This window comes from Nilaparvata lugens, chromosome 12 (assembly GCF_014356525.2).
Source record: "Nilaparvata lugens isolate BPH chromosome 12, ASM1435652v1, whole genome shotgun sequence".
Classification (NCBI taxonomy): domain Eukaryota; kingdom Metazoa; phylum Arthropoda; class Insecta; order Hemiptera; family Delphacidae; genus Nilaparvata; species Nilaparvata lugens.
The window spans coordinates 21,787,858-21,806,713 of record NC_052515.1 but is presented as its reverse complement, the minus strand read 5'-3'; the positions used below and the strand labels follow the sequence as shown (position 1 = coordinate 21,806,713).

At 32.4% G+C, this 18,856-nt stretch overlaps 1 protein-coding gene across 1 annotated transcript in view; it reads left to right on the top strand.

Annotated features, from left to right (window-relative positions):
- Window positions 1-18,856, top strand: part of LOC111055091 (bromodomain-containing protein 8) — a 46,736-nt gene that overhangs the window by 20,110 nt on the left and 7,770 nt on the right. The window contains exons 9-11 of the mRNA XM_039439138.1: window positions 750-851; window positions 14,206-14,306; window positions 15,641-15,772. Coding sequence (XP_039295072.1) covers window positions 750-851; window positions 14,206-14,306; window positions 15,641-15,772 — 335 coding nt within the window. The remainder of the gene's footprint in view (window positions 1-749; window positions 852-14,205; window positions 14,307-15,640; window positions 15,773-18,856) is intronic.

The window sequence follows — 18,856 nt, the reverse complement described above, 5'->3', positions numbered from 1 at the left end:
CGTATCGTATGGTATTCATACGGTTATTATTAATCGGGAAACTCTTTGATTATTCTAGTTCTACCTCGCTATATTTACAATGTTTTAGGGAAGTTAGCCAGCTATTTTGGCTACTTTATAACTGACCTCCAAATCAGAGGCACAACTACTAAATAATTTTCCTAAATTGTAAATTAATTTGATAAATCCAGTTTCAAGTAAAATATTTGTTTGTATATTTATTATTTTCTATAAATCGTTTTATTATTTTATCCATTGATCTAGTTTTCGCCTTAATAAAGGACTAGAAATACGTACCACTTCTTTCTGTATTTCATAAAAATGTTTCAAATGCATTAATCATATATCTTAATTCCTTATTGCGGCGATTTTCCAATTCACTAATCTAAACCAATTCTACTAATATGTTGTACTTTTCTAGAAGTAGTATGATTCTGAATAAATAATAAATAAATTTCTATACATGATGGTTGTTGGTTACTGGTTGAATATTATTTAGAATTTTCTTATTCATTTCTATAGGGCTACTTGATATTTCTATAATTTATAGAATAACTAATAATTCGATACGATAAATAGTACTAGTGATTCTGGGTAATCTTGTTCGTCAATCAATTATATTAATTAATCTATATTTATTTAAAAGCATCGCAGCTTCGATCTATGATATTTCACTCAAAATCAAATCGAATTATCTATATTTTTTCTTGATTATTTACACATTTACATGGTTTCATTCTCCATTACAGGAGAACAAGTACTATCGCTGGATAATGTCAAGGATGATCTCATTGATGTTAAGATAGAAGACATTCCATTGGTAGAAACAGACCCTTCGGAAGTTGTAACTGGTAAGTTTTTTATATACTATAAAGGTTTCATATACGATTTCTTTTGTTTCTCCAGAAATCGGGCTATAATTCACATATTTCGCATTGCTATTATTTTGTTATACTTTATTAAATTTTCTGTGAAGTAGTCCACTTTAAGGTTCTTTGTTTTTAGTCTACAGTTTGATGATTTTCATACATATACCATTGCTCAATTCATATTGTAAGATAATCTCTAGCTTTTTTCAGTGGATGAAAGGATACATTTAACTCCTTTTCGAATGGATAAGAATATATATCTTGTTTGAATGGTCTATTTGTATTGTTCGATCTTGAAGTGATTCAACTCAACATTTCAATTCATTACTGGAGTAGACAATATTGTACCACGTTCATTATATTTTATTTTTTTTTGGTAGTGATGCCTACATAAGGCACCTACCCCCAGTTGCGCGTTTAATCACGATAAAATGCTATACTTCAATCGAGATTAGCGCTAACCGATGCATTTTGGTTGCACAAAACAGAAATTTCAAGCGATAACGCCGATTAAACTAACCGGCATAAAAATGTTTAATTCTGATTAGTTGGCACCATTTCAACGGCGATTAGCTGAAATGAAGAAAATTTGGTTGCACAAAGGTAAAAATCGAAAAATAACGCCGGTTAAACTAATCGACGTAAAAAAATGTTAACAGGCCATTCACGGGGAATTAAATCCAACTAACGCTGATTAGGATGATCAGCGTTATACTTGATATTTCTATAATATATAGAATAACTAATAATTCGATACTATAAATAGTACTAGTGATTCTGTGTAATCTTGTTCGTCAAGATTATATTTTTACGATAAAATGCTATTTATCATGCCATAGTTCAATCAGTTTTACAATATGGATTAGTGATATGGGGTGCTGCATAATTATGATGTACACATGGAAAATCTATTTATCGAAGCTGGTCGTATCACTTGATAAACAACAACATTTTGTTAAGCTCATAGCACACTGGAGACGCGCCGGGCCGCGCCTTGTCAGTTGAAGCACGGAGCACACCGGAGACGCTGTTTTTGCTCAACGCACACTGGGAGCGCTCCGCGCCACGCCGCGCCGCTGTTTACCGGACATTAATATGATTTAAATTGAATTATACTTTATTGCATAAAAATCTTTACATTACAGTTATGGCAATCATCAATATTATTATAATTATAAGCAAAGTATTATATTATATTCATATCTCGAATACGTATTCTCTGAGTGTAATCTTTGGTGAAAACAGAAATTTTAAACTTAACCTCACTTGGGCTATTTATGTGCCAAAATCAAGGAATTGAAGAAGTTTTGGGCAATTGCCTGTTTCTCTTTCCAAATATCGTGTTTGTTACTGTTCTAATAAATAAATAATAATAATAAATAAATAAATAAAGTAAGTAAGTGGCGCTTTGCACTGCACGGGTCATTCTATTCTTATCCTATTATATTAAGCGAGCAATTTTTGTATATCTGTTTATATTTCTAAATCTGGTTATCTGGTTATTTATGCTCAACGGATCTCAAAACGGCTCTAACAATTTTTCACGAAATTTGGAACATAGTAGGTTTATGATATAAGAATTCGATTGCACTAGGTCTCATCCTTGAGAAAACTCGCTGAACGACATAAAAAGGATAATTAATCCTTGGCTGAAACAGCTAAGACTTTCGTCGTCTGTGGATAGTAAAAAGTGAGCGAGTGATTCTGTGGAAAATCAAAATATGCTGGGTTTACTCCAAAGTTAGACTATTATCAAAATGTTAATAACTTAATCCTTATAGATTCTATTGGATTGGACTGAACTTTATCAGAGTCCTGTAGAAAACAAATTTTCATACTTTTACAATTTGCTCAAATATTATTTTGATCTTCACTTTCCGTTTGGTAGAATGGTAAGAGCGAAACAATGTAGTAATAAGTGAATTGATGATGAGATTGTCGACGAACATAAAAGGCTAATTAAAATGAATCAGCGATACAGGAAAGACCAAAGTAATATAAACTTAAAGATAACTATAAAAGCACATAAAGAGCATCTAAAAAGAATTATCCTCTATAAAAAAAAAGAATTATATTGACTCAAAAATAAAAAAATCAACAAATGTAAACAGAACAATATGGCAAATAGTTAACAATGAAACAACAAACAAAAAGAACAAGAAAGTTATTAAAAATATTGTACTTAAAGAGAATGGTATAAACATAGATGATCCGTATAAAATTTCAAACATGCTAAACAATGATTTTGTAGGGATGGTTGACACTCATGTCATCCCTTATCTAACCAAAAGTGACGTAACAGATGAGAAAAATGAAAAAGTTACAAAATTATCATTAGATGTAATACAATTATTGAAGAGAAGGAAAAGAGTAAAATAATAGATTCGATAAAACCAAAGTGGTCAGCCGGCTATGATGACATACCAATAAAAATAATCAAGGATGCTAAGTCATCACTCATCAAACCTCTTTTGCACGTAATCAATGCCTCAATTATAACTGGAGTGTACCCAAACGAATTAAAAATATCAAAAGTAATACCAGCATATGAGAAAGAAGATCCATCTGATCCTCTCAACTACATACCCTTGGCCATCCAACCTGCCCTATCTAAAATATTTGAAAAGTGTGTACTAGTTCAGTTTACTGATTATTTTGAAACTAATGGTATACTTGATAAAGAATAACATGGCTATAGAAAAAACAGGTCAACCATTACTGCATTGATAGGGTTCATAGAAAACATTTTAGAAAACTTAGATGAGGGATTAAATACTGTAGGAGCACTCCTGGATTTAACCAAAGCTTTTGACAGTGTGAATCATAAATTATTATTAAATAAACTTCAAAATTACGGAATTAGAGCTAAAGAGCTTAGCTGGATCAAGTCATATCTAGAAGGACGGCAACACTATGTAAATATAAAGTATACAAGCAATAAAAATCAGTATAATATTGGATCAAACTTAAAATATAATAACTATTCTGTACCACAAGGATCGGTGTTAGTTAGGTCCATTTTTGTTTCTGTGCTACTTAGGGGGGTTGCCTAAATATATGTGCGATTTAGTTGAAAACAGTAAATTATGCTTATACGCTGACGATATAAGTCTGTGCATTGCTGATAAGGACTGGAACACATCAGAAATTGAATGTAACAATTCTATATCATTAACTAAAAATCTGGTGTGGTACACTCACACAACTTTCCTTGCTCATATTTGAAACTACGATCAAACTTCTGTATAATATGTGTATATATAATTATTGTTTTCAGAGTACTTTTTCCTTAGAGTAAATTGTGAAATACGATTATTTTTTTAGTCGTAATTTTTTTAAAGTCGTCAAAACAGCGTTCTACAGATGAAATATCTCGACTATGTGTTATTTTTATGAACTGCGCTACCTACCTACCTCATGCACGAGAAGGAGGTTACTAAGTCCATTTCTCAAGGATGGGGTGGACCCCCCATTAGTTTCCCAGAGAGGATAATCATGCCAGTTGATAGAGCTGATAAAAAGCTATCCATTTAATAAATTTGAAGAAAATCGTTACAGCCGTTTCCGAGAAAACCGTGAAAAACATGGTTTTTTAGGATTATTCGCCATTTTTCTCAAAAATATTACGGAACTCCTGCAATTTTCCCAGAAATGAGACTCATGTCAGTTGATAGGGCTTATAAATAGCTATTCATGGTATAAATTTGAAGAAAATCGTTAGAGCCGTTTTCGAGAAAACCGTGAAAAACATGGTTTTTTAGGGATTATCCGCCATTTTTCTCAAAAATATTACGGAGCTCCTGCAATTTTCCCAGAAATGAGACTCATGTCAGTTGATAGGGTTATAAATAGCTATCCATGGTATAAATTTGAAGAAAATCGTTAGAGCCGTTTTCGAGAAAACCGTGAAAAACATGTTTTATTAGTAATTATCCGCCATTTTTCTCGAGAATATACGCAGCTCCTGCAATTTTCCCAGAAATGAGACTTATGTCAGTTGATAGGGCTCATAAATAGCTATCCATGGTATAAATTTAAAGAAAATCGTTAGAGCCGTTTTTGAGAAAATCGTGAAAAACATGTTTTTTTAGTAATTATCCGCCATTTTTTCCGCCATCTTGAATTGAATTTCATTGAATTTCTTATTGTCGGGTCCTCATGGTATAGGGACCTTAAGTTTAAAATTTCAAGTCAATCGGTTAATTAGGAATGGAGTTATCGTGTTCACAGACATACACACATACACACATACACACATACACACACACACAGACCAACACCCAAAAATCATGTTTTTGGACTTAGGGGACCTTGAAACGTATAGAAAACTTGAAATTGGGGTACCTTAATTTTTTTTGGAAAGCAATACTTTCCTTACCTATGGTAGTAGGGCAAGGAAAGTAAAAAGTACCTAAATCATAGACATCTGCTACTTAATGATAACAAAACAAAGTTCCTCCATTTTACTTGTAGAAATTCAGAGGTAAAACAACTTAATTCCGGAAATAATAAGGAAGAAATTAAATTTTTAGGTCTATATCTTGAAATCACATTCAAAAAATATGTGAAAAATTAAGCTCAGGAATTTTCGCGCTGAGACGACTAGCAAAAATTTCCAACTTAGAAACGTTAAAAGCAGTGTACTTTGCAATGATCCACTCCCACATTTCATATGGAATTGAAATATATGGAGGAACAAGCATCTCAAACTTGAATAAAATACTCCTATTACAAAAATAAGCAATAAGAATAATTCTAAATCTTGATAGAAAGCAATCATGCAAGCCAATCTTCAGTAACTTAAAGTTCATGACGGTGTACAGCCTGTACATTTATAGGACAATATTATATATAAAAACTAACGAATCCAGATTCCCACGGCAAGTAGATATACATAATTACAACACAAGAAATAAAAATAATTTACATAAAGAAACACAATAAGGAAAATATAAACAAAGTCCAACGTACATGGGAATAAAATTTATTGGTTGTCTCCCAGGTTGCATAAGACATGAACCTGATAGATCAAAATTCAAGGAATTGCTGAGAGGATATTTGATAGATTTAGCATGCTACAGTATAAACGAGTTTACTGTAAAAAAATGAATTTTATACAGTCACTATTTTTCTTTAGCTTTAGTTAGTTTTTAGTTTTTGACTTTTTCATGTACAATTTCATGTATGTTTTGGAAGAAATGAATGATGATTGATCGATTGATTCGTAAGTCGGTGGACTTTTTTCGTCGAAGATAGATGAATACAATCTATGAATAGAGAAATATAAGGCTGATAATGTGAAAATCTCCAAGGAAATGCTTTCATGAAAGAGAAGTTAGTTGATTTAGAGGCTCAATTGTACGAATTGCAACAGTACAGAAGATCAAACAATTTGGAAATTCATGGAATTCCTGTTACTAAGGAAGAAAATGTAAATGCGATTCTCCATGATGTGGCAAAAGTCTTCAGATTGAGTACAATAATGCGGAGATTGATATCTCCCATAGACCACCGGCAAAGAAAGGGAAAGAACAACCTATAATTGTCAGATTTATAAACAGAACCACAAAAAACCAATGGAAATTGAGCTACAGATTGAGAGAAAGCAAACAATGAAAGAGAAATTGTACAAACAGGGGGCATTGTGCAAACCCAGTTTAAAACTACTGATATAAACAGAAACTTGAAAGATGGTCCAGTGTATTATATAAATGAAAATCTCTCGCCATATTTTAAAGAGCTCTTGTACAACACGAAAAATTTCGCTAAAAAGCACAACTTTAAGATCACATGGTTCAGAAACGGAAGAATTTTCATCAGAAAAAATGAAGAAACAAGACCCAAACACTGGAGGCGCGCCGCGCCGCGCAGCCGTGGACGCCGTGGAATTATTCCGCTGCCGGAACTATTGGGAGAATACGGGGCGGAATTTTTCCTCTGTGGCTGCGCGGCGCGGCGAGGCGCGTCTCCAGTGTGCTATAGGAGAGGAATTTTTCATCAACTTTCCGCACGTTTCGGGTGCCTCTTCGCTACCCTCTGAAGCTTTTACTTTTGCTACCCTCGGTTAGTTCAATCTTTTTTAGGTAGCTCACTCAGTTTTGCTCCTCGCTACAAACTGCACAGATTTTGTGTGCATACACAAAGTTATTCCAGGTGAGTTTACATTTTGTATCGTATTTATATTGTAGCATATCTCTGATATGACTGAGTTGTCGTCTCTGATTTCCACCCCCGACTGACTGTTATCGACTCTACCGCCGCCTCCGACGCCCCACAGTTGGCTACCACTGGCTCAAGTGTCAACCTCCTGCTTTGGCTGCTGCTGCCTTCACATGGACCAGGGCGAGTTCCGTCTCTGTTTGCCGCCCCCGACTGGTTGTCATCGCCTCCAACGCCCCACAGATGGCGACCACTGCCAAAGAGTCAACCTCCTGCTCTGGCTGCTGCTGCCTTCACATGGACCAGGGCGAGTTCCGTCTCTGTTTGCCGCCCCCGACTGTTTGTTATCGCCTCCAACGCCCCACAGTTGGCGACCACTGCCAAAGTGTCAACCTCCTGCTCTGGCTGCTGTCATAAACATTTTTGTCATTCTTATTAGAAACTAGATTTGAGCGAATCAAATAGAAATTTGAAGAAAGATGATTCATAATACTGTAGAAAAAAGAACGTTGAAGTCTCATTAATATATTTCCTAGTCAATTATCACAATGTCAACATAATGTTTATTGATTCAATAGTCATATCATAGAAGCAATAACATAAAGTGACTATAAATAAATATTCAAATTAATAAAAACTTTTGGTACCCTTCTATTAAGAACTTTGAAATGTTTTAACGACTAGTTTCGACCATTGGTTATTTTCAAGTAAAAATGAACTTGAACATATTTTAACTTGAAAATGACCAATGGTCGAAACTAGTAGTTAAAACATTTTAAAGTTTTTAATAAAAGGGTAGGCTACTACAAGGCCAACTCACACTTAGGTGACTCAGGTCGAGAAGAGACTTGACTCTAGTCGAGAGCATGTGTTTCCAAATGGTGACACTCAGACCAGTCGATTCTAGTCTCCGCGACGTCACCATTTGAAAACACATGCTCTCGACTAGAGTCGAGTCTCTTCTGTACCTGAGTCGCGTAAGTGTGAGTTGAGCCTAACAACATTGAATTAGTGCAATATCTCCCATCAGCTCTATTATTGGTTGTTCACTCCTTTAGAGAAGGAATGGACAACAGAGAGTATAAAAAGTGTATTTCTTATTTGGGATTTATGGCTGGTTTTTCGACAATAACAAATTATCAAGAATAATTATCCTATGATTCAGCTCTCATATGTTGTATTTAATAAAAAATTTATTAACAATTATTGTTTGTGGGTGATTAATGATTATTTCTATGTTTTTCAGCGGCCACAACATTGTCTCAGCTTCTAGAAAGTCCCACCATTTCTTCGCCAACTACCATACAGAAAACACAGAGTCCCAGTAGGAGTCCAGCAACACAAGCTCGTGAGTAGACCCTATTTCAATTTATGAAATTTCTCGAATTTGATAATATTCTATAGAATACAAGAATTTAGTTGAAAATTCGGGATGATGACAAGAAAATATGGCGATACAATAACACTCTTTAAAATCGTACCGTACAGCTCACAATGTAACCGTCATTGAAGTAACTAATCTAGTTATCAGTTCTAACTAATGCGATCACAAAACATATTATGAGTCAATTTTGTTGTCTTCATATTGCGTTGCGTATTTTCCATCGCATCGTATCGCATTTTTGGAAACCGTACATTATACTTGTGGAAAAATACTTAATTAAAAATCAATATTATCATTAGATCAATGCAGTTGTGTTGAGAAAATAGCCCAAAGACAAGTCTTTTCAACCTTATTCTTACGTATCAATACTAGCTTTAAAATGTTCAAAAACGTCCACACATGCTTCTTACTTCTTACTATGACTCGTGAAAACCTTAGTTTGCAGAACGAGGCTTTAGGTTCAATGTTATTTCAATATAACAATATGAGCACACTGTTGCCGTTCCTATGCTGATTCCATCAAAAAGGCCTACACTCTCTTGTTAGTTCTTTCTCTCACACAATTAGCTGACAAACTCTCTGGATACTGTAAAATCTGGTAGCACTGTACTTAATAACAGCAATGCTGTTAGGTTAATCTTAAGGTTTGCACAGAATATAGTATTGTGCATTCATCTCTGCTAGAACTATCAATTTGTATTCTCCATTTAAACAAATTCCATTGTATTTTCTTATTTTCATTTCCATCTTCAATTTCCAGCATTTTGTGTCATATGGTTGTATTCTTTGCTTTGTATTCTATGGTTGTATCCTAATATAATCATATATTTTTTCTATTCCTTTTATACGATTATTGTCTTTTTTGCCTTCTATTCTATTATTTTCTATTCATTGTGCGTTTTCAGCAGCGAACGATCCACCTCAAAATGATATTGTAGAAGATGAGTTGTCTGAGAAAGAAATAACCGAATTTTTGACTGAACTTATTCCACCGGGAGTTGGTAAGACATTTTATTCTGGTGGAATGGATTATAATCTAATAGTTCAGGTGGTCTCTAACATTATATTTCTATAAAAGCATGGAATAACCATTTTGACTAATATATCTCTTTTCTGTATATAAGGGCTACTTGTAATATAAATATAAAGAAAAATAAAAAATGGCATAAATGTCCGAAACATGTTGTTATAAAATATTTCAAAAAGGGTACTGAGATTTTTATTTTTCTTTATATTGACTTATTTATGTTAAATGTTACCTTACTAACAAAAATATTACAATGTAAAATAAGTGACGTATTATCATTTACTTATTCATTTCTTGATACAATTACAAATCATATGAATATGATCAGGAAAGAACAACAGGCAAAGCCCAAAAGTATTATGTTCCCAAATTTTGATATATAATAACATGTCCATAAAAATAATATGTTATGTTCTTACTGTGTAAAGTTAAAAGTTCAATTTCTGTCCAAAAATATATAAGAGGTAAAAATTTTGAATTTAGAATGATTATAGTCAAATATTGTACTTGATATCACCGCGCATTAAATAAATTATTTCAGACAATTTTGAAGCCAAAAATACAGAAAACTTTCCATTATTAGAAGTTATTCATCATATTATTGATGTTTGACAAGATGCGCTATCATCTAGTGATGCTTATCAACTTATCTTTTTTCTACTATTATTTCTGTCTTTTTAAAAGAATTCATTTGATTATTCTACGTATCGTATGGTATTCATACGGCTATTATTAATCGGGAGACTCTTTGATTATTCTAGTTCTACCTCGCTATATTTACAATGTTTTAGGGAAGTTAGCCTGCTATTTTGGCTACTTTATAACTGACCTCCAAATCAGAGGCACAACTACTAAATAATTTTCCTAAATTGTAAATTAATTTGATAAATCCAGTTTCAAGTAAAATATTTGTTGTATATTTATTATTTTCTATAAATCGTTTTATTATTTTATCCATTGATCTAGTTTTCGCCTTAATAAAGGACTAGAAATACGTACCACTTCTTTCTGTATTTCATAAAAATGTTTCAAATGCATTAATCATATATCTTAATTCCTTTATTGCGGCGATTTTCCAATTCACTAATCTAAACCAATTCTACTAATATGTTGTACTTTTCTAGAAGTAGTATGATTCTGAATAAATAAATAAATAAATTTCTATACATGAGGGTTGTTGGTTACTGGTTGAATAATATTTAGAATTTTCTTATTCATTTCTATAGGGCTACTTGATATTTCTATAATTTATAGAATAACTAATAATTCGATACTATAAATAGTACTAGTGATTCTGTGTAATCTTGTTCGTCAATCAATTATAATTATTAATTTATATTTATTTAAAAGCATCGCAGCTTCGATTTATGATATTTCACTCAAAATCAAATTGAATTATCTATATTTTTTCTTGATTATTTACACATTTACATGGTTTCATTCTCCATTACAGGAGAACAAGTACTATCGCTGGATAATGTCAAGGATGATCTCATTGATGTTAAGATAGAAGACATTCCATTGGTAGAAACAGACCCTTCGGAAGTTGTAACTGGTAAGTTTTTTATATACTATAAAGGTTTCATATACGATTTCTTATGTTTCTCCAGAAATCGGGCTATAATTCACATATTTCGCATTGCTATTATTTTGTTATACTTTATTAAATTTTCTGTGAAGTAGTCCACTTTTAGGTTCTTTGTTTTTAGTCTACAGTTTGATGTTTTTCATACATATACCATTGCTCAATTCATATTGTAAGTAATCTCTAGCTTTTTTCAGTGGATGAAAGGATACATTTAACTCCTGTTCGAATGGTTAAGAATATATATCTTGTTTGAATGGTCTATTTGTATTGTTCGATCTTGAAGTGATTCAACTCAACATTTCAATTCATTACTGGAGTAGACAATATTGTACCACGTTCATTATATTTTATTTTTTTGGTAGTGATGCCTACATAAGGCACCTACCCCCAGTTGCACGTACGTCGGTTAACGTTTAATCACGATAAAATGCTATACTTCAATCGAGATTAGCGCTAACCGATGCATTTTGGTTGCACAAAACAGAAATTTCAAGCGATAACGCCGATTAAAGTAACCGGCGTAAAAATGTTTAATTCTGATTAGTTGGCACCATTTCAACGGCGATTAGCTGAAATGAAGAAAATTTGGTTGCACAAAGGTAAAAATCGAAAAATAACGCCGGTTAAACTAATCGACGTAAAAAAATGTTAACAGGCCATTCACGGGGAATTAAATCCAACTAACGCTGATTAGGATGATAAGCGTTATACTTGATATTTCTATAATATATAGAATAACTAATAATTCGATACTATAAATAGTACTAGTGATTCTGTGTAATCTTGTTCGTCAAGATTATATTTTACGATAAAATGCTATTTATCATGCCATAGTTCAATCAGTTTTACAATATGGATTAGTGATATGGGGTGCTGCATAATTATGATGTACACATGGAAAATCTATTTATCGAAGCTGGTCGTATCACTTGATAAACAACAACATTTTGTTGAGCTCATAGCACACTGGAGACGCGCCGGGCCGCGCCTTGTCAGTTGAAGCACGGAGCACACCGGAGACGCCGTTTTTGCTCAACGCACACTGGGAGCGCGCCGCGCCGCGCCGCTGTTTACCGGACATTAATATGATTTAAATTGAATTATACTTTATTGCATAAAAATCTTTACATTACAGTTATGGCAATCATCAATATTATTATAATTAAAAGCAAAGTAAGTAAGTGGCGCTTTGCACTGCACGGGTCATTCTATTCTTATCCTATTATATTAAGCGAGCAATTTTTGTATGTCTGTTTATATTTCTAAATCTGGTTATCTGGTTATATTTATATCTGGTTATCTGGTTATTTATGCTCAATGGATCTCAAAACGGCTCTATCAATTTTTCACGAAATTTGGAACATAGTAGGTTTATGATATAAGAATTCGATTGCACTAGGTCTCATCCTTGAGAAAACTCGCTGAACGACATAAAAAGGATAATTAATCCTTGGCTGAAACAGCTAAGACTTTCGTCGTCTGTGGATAGTAAAAAGTGAGCGAGTGATTCTGTGGAAAATCAAAATATGCTGGGTTTACTCCAAAGTTAGACTATTATCAAAATGTTAATAACTTAATCCTTATAGATTCTATTAGATTGAACGGAACATGACAAACACATATGTTCATCATGTGTATGGTACGTTATATTCAATCTAATATAATCTATAAGGATTAAGTTATTAAGATTTTGTTGTAAACAAATTTACACTTTGGTGTAAACGCAGCTTTTAGAGAAGCGGTGACTATTCATTACGCATGCGCCATAAAAATGTTCTGTCTGTCGTCAGTCGTGTCTGTCATGCTATCTGCAGACGAACCAGATCGAAAACTAACCTCAAAAATCAGAACCTAATTTTGAATGTTAATATCAGCTAAATACACATCTGTCGGTTAAATTACAGTGTTGCCGGATTGTGAAACCGTTAAATTCTTGGTTAGTTAACCGGAAAACTTAATCGGGAATAAAAACTAACCGATCTTTGTGAAACAGAAATGAATCCGTAAAACTAACGCTGATTTGTTAATCGGCGTTCATGTCCATATTTAACAGACGTACGTGCAACTGGCCCCTAGGCTTCTAACTGGCCAATGGCAAGCATTCATATTCATGTAAAATGTTCATAATAAGTTTACAAATGATAAGAAATGAAGTCACAGATATGTAACTATTTTCAATATAAAAAGTTGATAACCGACTATTTTTCATTGTAGGATATTTAATTGTTTAAAACCAAAAAATTATAATATAATGAATAAAATCATGAAATGTGGATAATTCATTAATTCTTACATGCAACTGCCATTTAATTCTTCTATCATGTGATATGTCACTTGTAATGTATCATATATACAATATATCACACATCATGACGATAATTGGGAGGAGAACAATAATTGAAATTACTTGATAATTGTGGTGGAATGCTAATTGAAAATGACTTGGAAAAGGAAAGGAGCTTGAGATTGACATAATTTTAACTTTCTTTTGTAGCTTTCTTCTCTATGTCAATATTACAGTATTAGTTTCAGTGGCCTTCAAGGTATTTGATAGCATATTATTAGATTACAGTATCGTTCAATAGATAAGAATCTCATTTTCATCTGAGAAATACAATATTACAATTAAAATTATCATGTACAGATTCCCTTATCGCAATGATAACGGGGTTTCAAATAATAATTTGCTTTTTAACTAATAAGAAAAGTATCAACTGCAATTCAGGATATTTATTCACAGGAATTATTTTTCTCACCACTAGATAATTAATTATGAGTTTTGTAGGTCATTGAGAAGAAAGTACATATTTGAAGTATTTCGCAGTACAAATTGTATTCGAATAATGGATTATATCAAAATCGTCTCTGGTATAGTTGTCAAAATTTTCAAAGTTTTATACTCTTGTATGTTGTTTATTGATTCTATAAAATTGTAGTAGATTAATGCTAAAGACTATACACATATTGATACTGAACGAAGAAAACTTAAAGTTCATGTAAAATAATTACAAACACAAATAATATTGACTAGTCGTGTTTTATTTTAGGATATTACAAGGGTACTATTCGTTTTCTATAATTGAACATTCAAGTAACCCTATTAAAATACTTTATTAGGAAAAAAATCCAATTTGTGTTAAAATGTTGCAATAATCTATTGTTGTACTTTTTTCAACAGACATAGATCCAACAGAAGTAATAGTGGCAGCCGAGAATATCCAAACAGAAGAAGTTTGTACTGACAGAGAAAACACATCAATATTATCAAATCAAACAGCGGTATGTCAAACCAAATCTCATTTGAACATTTTCCATTCAATTCTCTAATCTATTCACTATTACTCTATTTCTAAGTTAAATATCCAAACATCACTCTTGTGATTCATCGACTTTTAATTAATAGACTCTTTAATCTGACTCAATGATTAGGCTCTTCAAAGTAATATTATTTTCTCTTATTAAATTCTTCTTTGAAATTCAAACAATTAATTAATAAGTTCAAGATAGTTGTAATGTTTCCTTATATTACTAATGAGTCTCAATTTCGAATTGATGCCCAGTTATTTAACATAAATAACTTTATCGTAGATAACAGTTAACACGAAAGCAACTGTTAAAATAACGATATTTTATTATAAAAAACTTTATATTTTGTATAATGTATTTTACTCCTGTTTGTAAGATGTTCTTAACCTAGCAGTATTGTATTATTTATTTGACCTATTCATAAGTTATGAGTTATATGTATTAAGTTATATCTACAAGACAATTCTATATATAAAAAATATGTAACGGTTAGGCCATGTAGACACAATATACATGAACATAATGCAAGAGGAAAAAACGATTTCGACCTCCCGTACAGTAGACTGCTGAAAACAGAGACAGCCACACACACAGGGCTTCCGCTTTCATATATATATAGCGTATGGCATTTTGACACATTTACCTCTCAAATATGAATTATGCGCTCAATTATAATAATTGATTGTCATTAAATTAAAAAAGTCAAAATATAAAACTATGCACATGGAGAGAACCAGTAGTTTTATTAACATAATTATCCGCTTTCATAATTGCCTGCCACACGATATAAAAAGTATAAAAGAGCCTAAACCATTTAAGCAAGCTCTAAAAAAATACCTTCTAGACAATCCACTCTATTCACTGAAGGAATTTCCAGTGAAAAGTGAGATTGACAAGAAGCGACTTTCATTCGCTTCCTTGACTTGCCCCTCATCCTTGTGATGTAGGTGGTGAAATAAAAATGAAATGAAATGAGTAATGTATTTTATTATAAATCATTGTGACTCTGCTGATGTCATTGAATGAAATGATTATATGAGTCAATGATCATTGTCTAGACTGTGAATGTAAAAATAACGAATCGCATTTCCTTGGGGCGTCAAAAGAATACGCTTATTTTTATATTAAGATTCACTTTAACTCATTATTTCATTACTTCAACTTATCACTTAACCCCAACTCAACTCATTTTACTAACGCTTCTTAGACTATGTTCATTTATTGATTATGAAATTTGAAATTGTTGCCATGAACATCTTAAGTGTTGAAGTCGATTTGTATAATGTTCAATTGTTTTGTTGTTCCAGACTTCAGCGATCTCAACAATCTCAGCCATAGACGACACGCCTGACAGTGATCTAATCGCTGAAACTCTGAGTGAGTTGGCAGAGCTCGATTCGCGAACCATTGACATGATAGTTGTTGGACCCGATGCGCAGGTCAGTGCTTCTTTAATGATTTGATTTACATTGCGGAATAAATTCTGCATCATCCTTCAACTTTAACTCATTTCTATAGAGCTTCACCAAGCTCGGTCTAGATATTTGAATATGGTCAAGCTGGGTACGCTTTACTTTACTTTACTTTACTTCACTTGTTCATTTGCAAGTGTGCACTGGGATTATCGATAGTAACTATCGCCATAAAAGTCATATTATGCTCCATGGCACTCGTTGTAAACCGTACCTGATTTGAGCATGTTCAAATCTCTTGACCGAACCGGGTATTAGACTCGAGATTCACAAATGATAAACCATCCTGTTAGGAAACCTAATGTGTTTCTCAGTTGATAAAAAACTGATATTCCATTAGGAGAGAATAATTATTCGATTTAGTTCAATGATCACGTTGGAATTGCGAAAGTCAAGTAATGGAGTAAGTTAAACAAATAATATAGGCAACCCCATATAGAGCACCGTGTAAAAGGAGTAAAATATTTTCTTTATATAAATTTACAGTTGAAGCACAAATAATGCCAATTACTCCCATGTGATATGACTAAATATTTGATTACAGAGGAAATACAACTCTAAAGCTGCGTTTACACCAGAGTTATTAAGGAGATTTTAATATAACTTAATCTTTATAGATTCTATTAGATTGAACATAACTTATCATACATATGATGGACATATGTGTTTGCCAAGTTCCGTTCAATCTAATAGAATCTGTAGAGATTAAGTTATTAACATTCAATCTAATAGAATCTATAAAGATTAAGTTATTAACATTTTGTTAATAACTTTGGTGTAAACGCAGCTTTATCAACTGATTTCTGTAACTTTTATATCTACGAATAGATACTTTTCATCTGGCTGAGTTTGACTGATTGTCTTGGGGTGGTACTTGAATGAAAGTGGAATGAGAGATATTTTTGTTGAATTTGAAATATTTGGAGAGAATACTGTTGGAAATCTATCGAGGGGAGATCAGTCTAATTAAGGTGTGAGAGCAAGCAATCAATTCATTGAAACAACTACAAGGACTCATAAACGGTTCAAATATGAGAGATTGTCAACGTATATTTGAAAGAAGTCAGGAGCTATTTGTGGAGTTTTTTAGAATCAAAATCAATGACTACTTGAAATTTATGATTGATTATTGTAGCATAGCTTAAATTATCTTAAATTGTATTCATGCTCATAAGGAAGGACTCTGGTACTGCACATAGAAACTGTACGAGAAAAGATCCCATACTTTTTTCATTCAATCACAAAAACTATGTTATAAAGTCTGTGTTATATCTAGAAAATATGAAAAAATACCCATAGAAGTAGAAAATAATTTCAAATAAAGAAACATTAGATCTATACAGTCAATACATTGACTCTCTGTCAAATGAAACCTTGAAAATTTAATAAATGTGACAACCGATCATGCTTTGGAGCAAACCCTCATTCGATCATCCAAAACTGAGTGATTGGAATAGCTAGTTCTTCAAAGGCTTTCCTAAAATGGCTGCTACTATATAAATAAATCTTCCATCAAAGATATTCTGTTCAAGTATGTTGACATTATTATGGATATCACTGGAGATTGTGAAGAAAGTCATCTAATGAAGTAGAACAAGAATAATGAGAGGTGAGAATGATTTCCAGAAGCATAATCTTCTCAAGAGAACATAACATTTTTCTTCAAGACTCTGATGGACAACAGAATCTGCATAATGTTATCAATGGTCTGGAAGCAAGTGAAGAAGTGTGTGATTCTCTTTTGAACGTATAGAAAGAAATAGTTATTCGGTCTCCAACGATTTTTATCTGAACATAGTTGTGGCAAATTGTAAAAGTGTATTCTCACCTATAAAAAGAAACAGAGTTCTTTCATTCTCCACGATGCAATCAAACAAAAATCCTAGTCTTAGTTAATTCTAGAACAAAAAGATCTGATCTCTGTATTTTTACTAGGTAGCTGTTTAAAGATAATTCAGCATTGAAGTTTTAGTGCAGCATGCATTTCTACAATAACCGCAATCTCTGTCAACATCTGATGGATATTTGAAAAAAAAACTCTTAATCTCACTTGGCCCATAAAATTGTAAGTGAAACTAGTTGTGGATTTGACTAAATCCCTAAATATCGTTGACAAATTCGCATAATGATGACATGGCTCTCCTGAATTCAACTCCTACTTCACTTTTCAAAACTCCAATACGCTGCAAGATTATGGTAACTTTGTGATGAGAAGAGTTATGAAAATTCTCAATAGAGATGGAGTGATACAGGTGGACATAGCTTTTCATGTCTATGGTCTAAAATCAAACAAAGGTAGTGAACATATTAGAAGCAGCAGAGTAAAAGAATCACTCCAATAATATGCTCTCCAAACCATCGAGACTTGATTTCTAAATCTGTGGCAGAGATTTATTAATGTGACATGCAAGAATCTATAAAGGAATAATCCATACGTTAGCTACGTGCAGGAATACATAAATTCATTCATTTGTGGATAAAATTACAAATCATATAAATATGTTTGGGAATGAATAACAGGCATGGCCCAAAACTATTCGAATCCCAAATTTTGATACTGAATAACTTGTTACCATTTCAAAACAGTCTACCATAAACAGTCTACAAAACGGGAATACCATAATGGATGAATCAATCAAAAGTTAGTGAAATATCATTATAATAATACTGTTAGAAATAATATGGATGAATATTTAAATTTTCATTTCATTTTGATTTGACACATATCTGTTATTATATTGGATATAATTTCTCAAAAGTTCACGACAAACTGAAGATTCACGAAAGATTAACATTTTCATACTAAACTTTAATCATTATGATAATGAATGAATGATGAATTCCATTTCCACCATGAAGAACTAAGAAATTCCACAAATATTTCTTGGAAATTAACTGACCACTATATCAAGTAAGCGTGGCCAGTGTGCAATTAATAATATAATTTAGCCTGCAGCGCATCACAATAAATTAATTTGAGATAAAAACAATAGAACATAAACATATATGAATATTATCTTTATTCTATCCTAATATATTTCTTGAAACCCA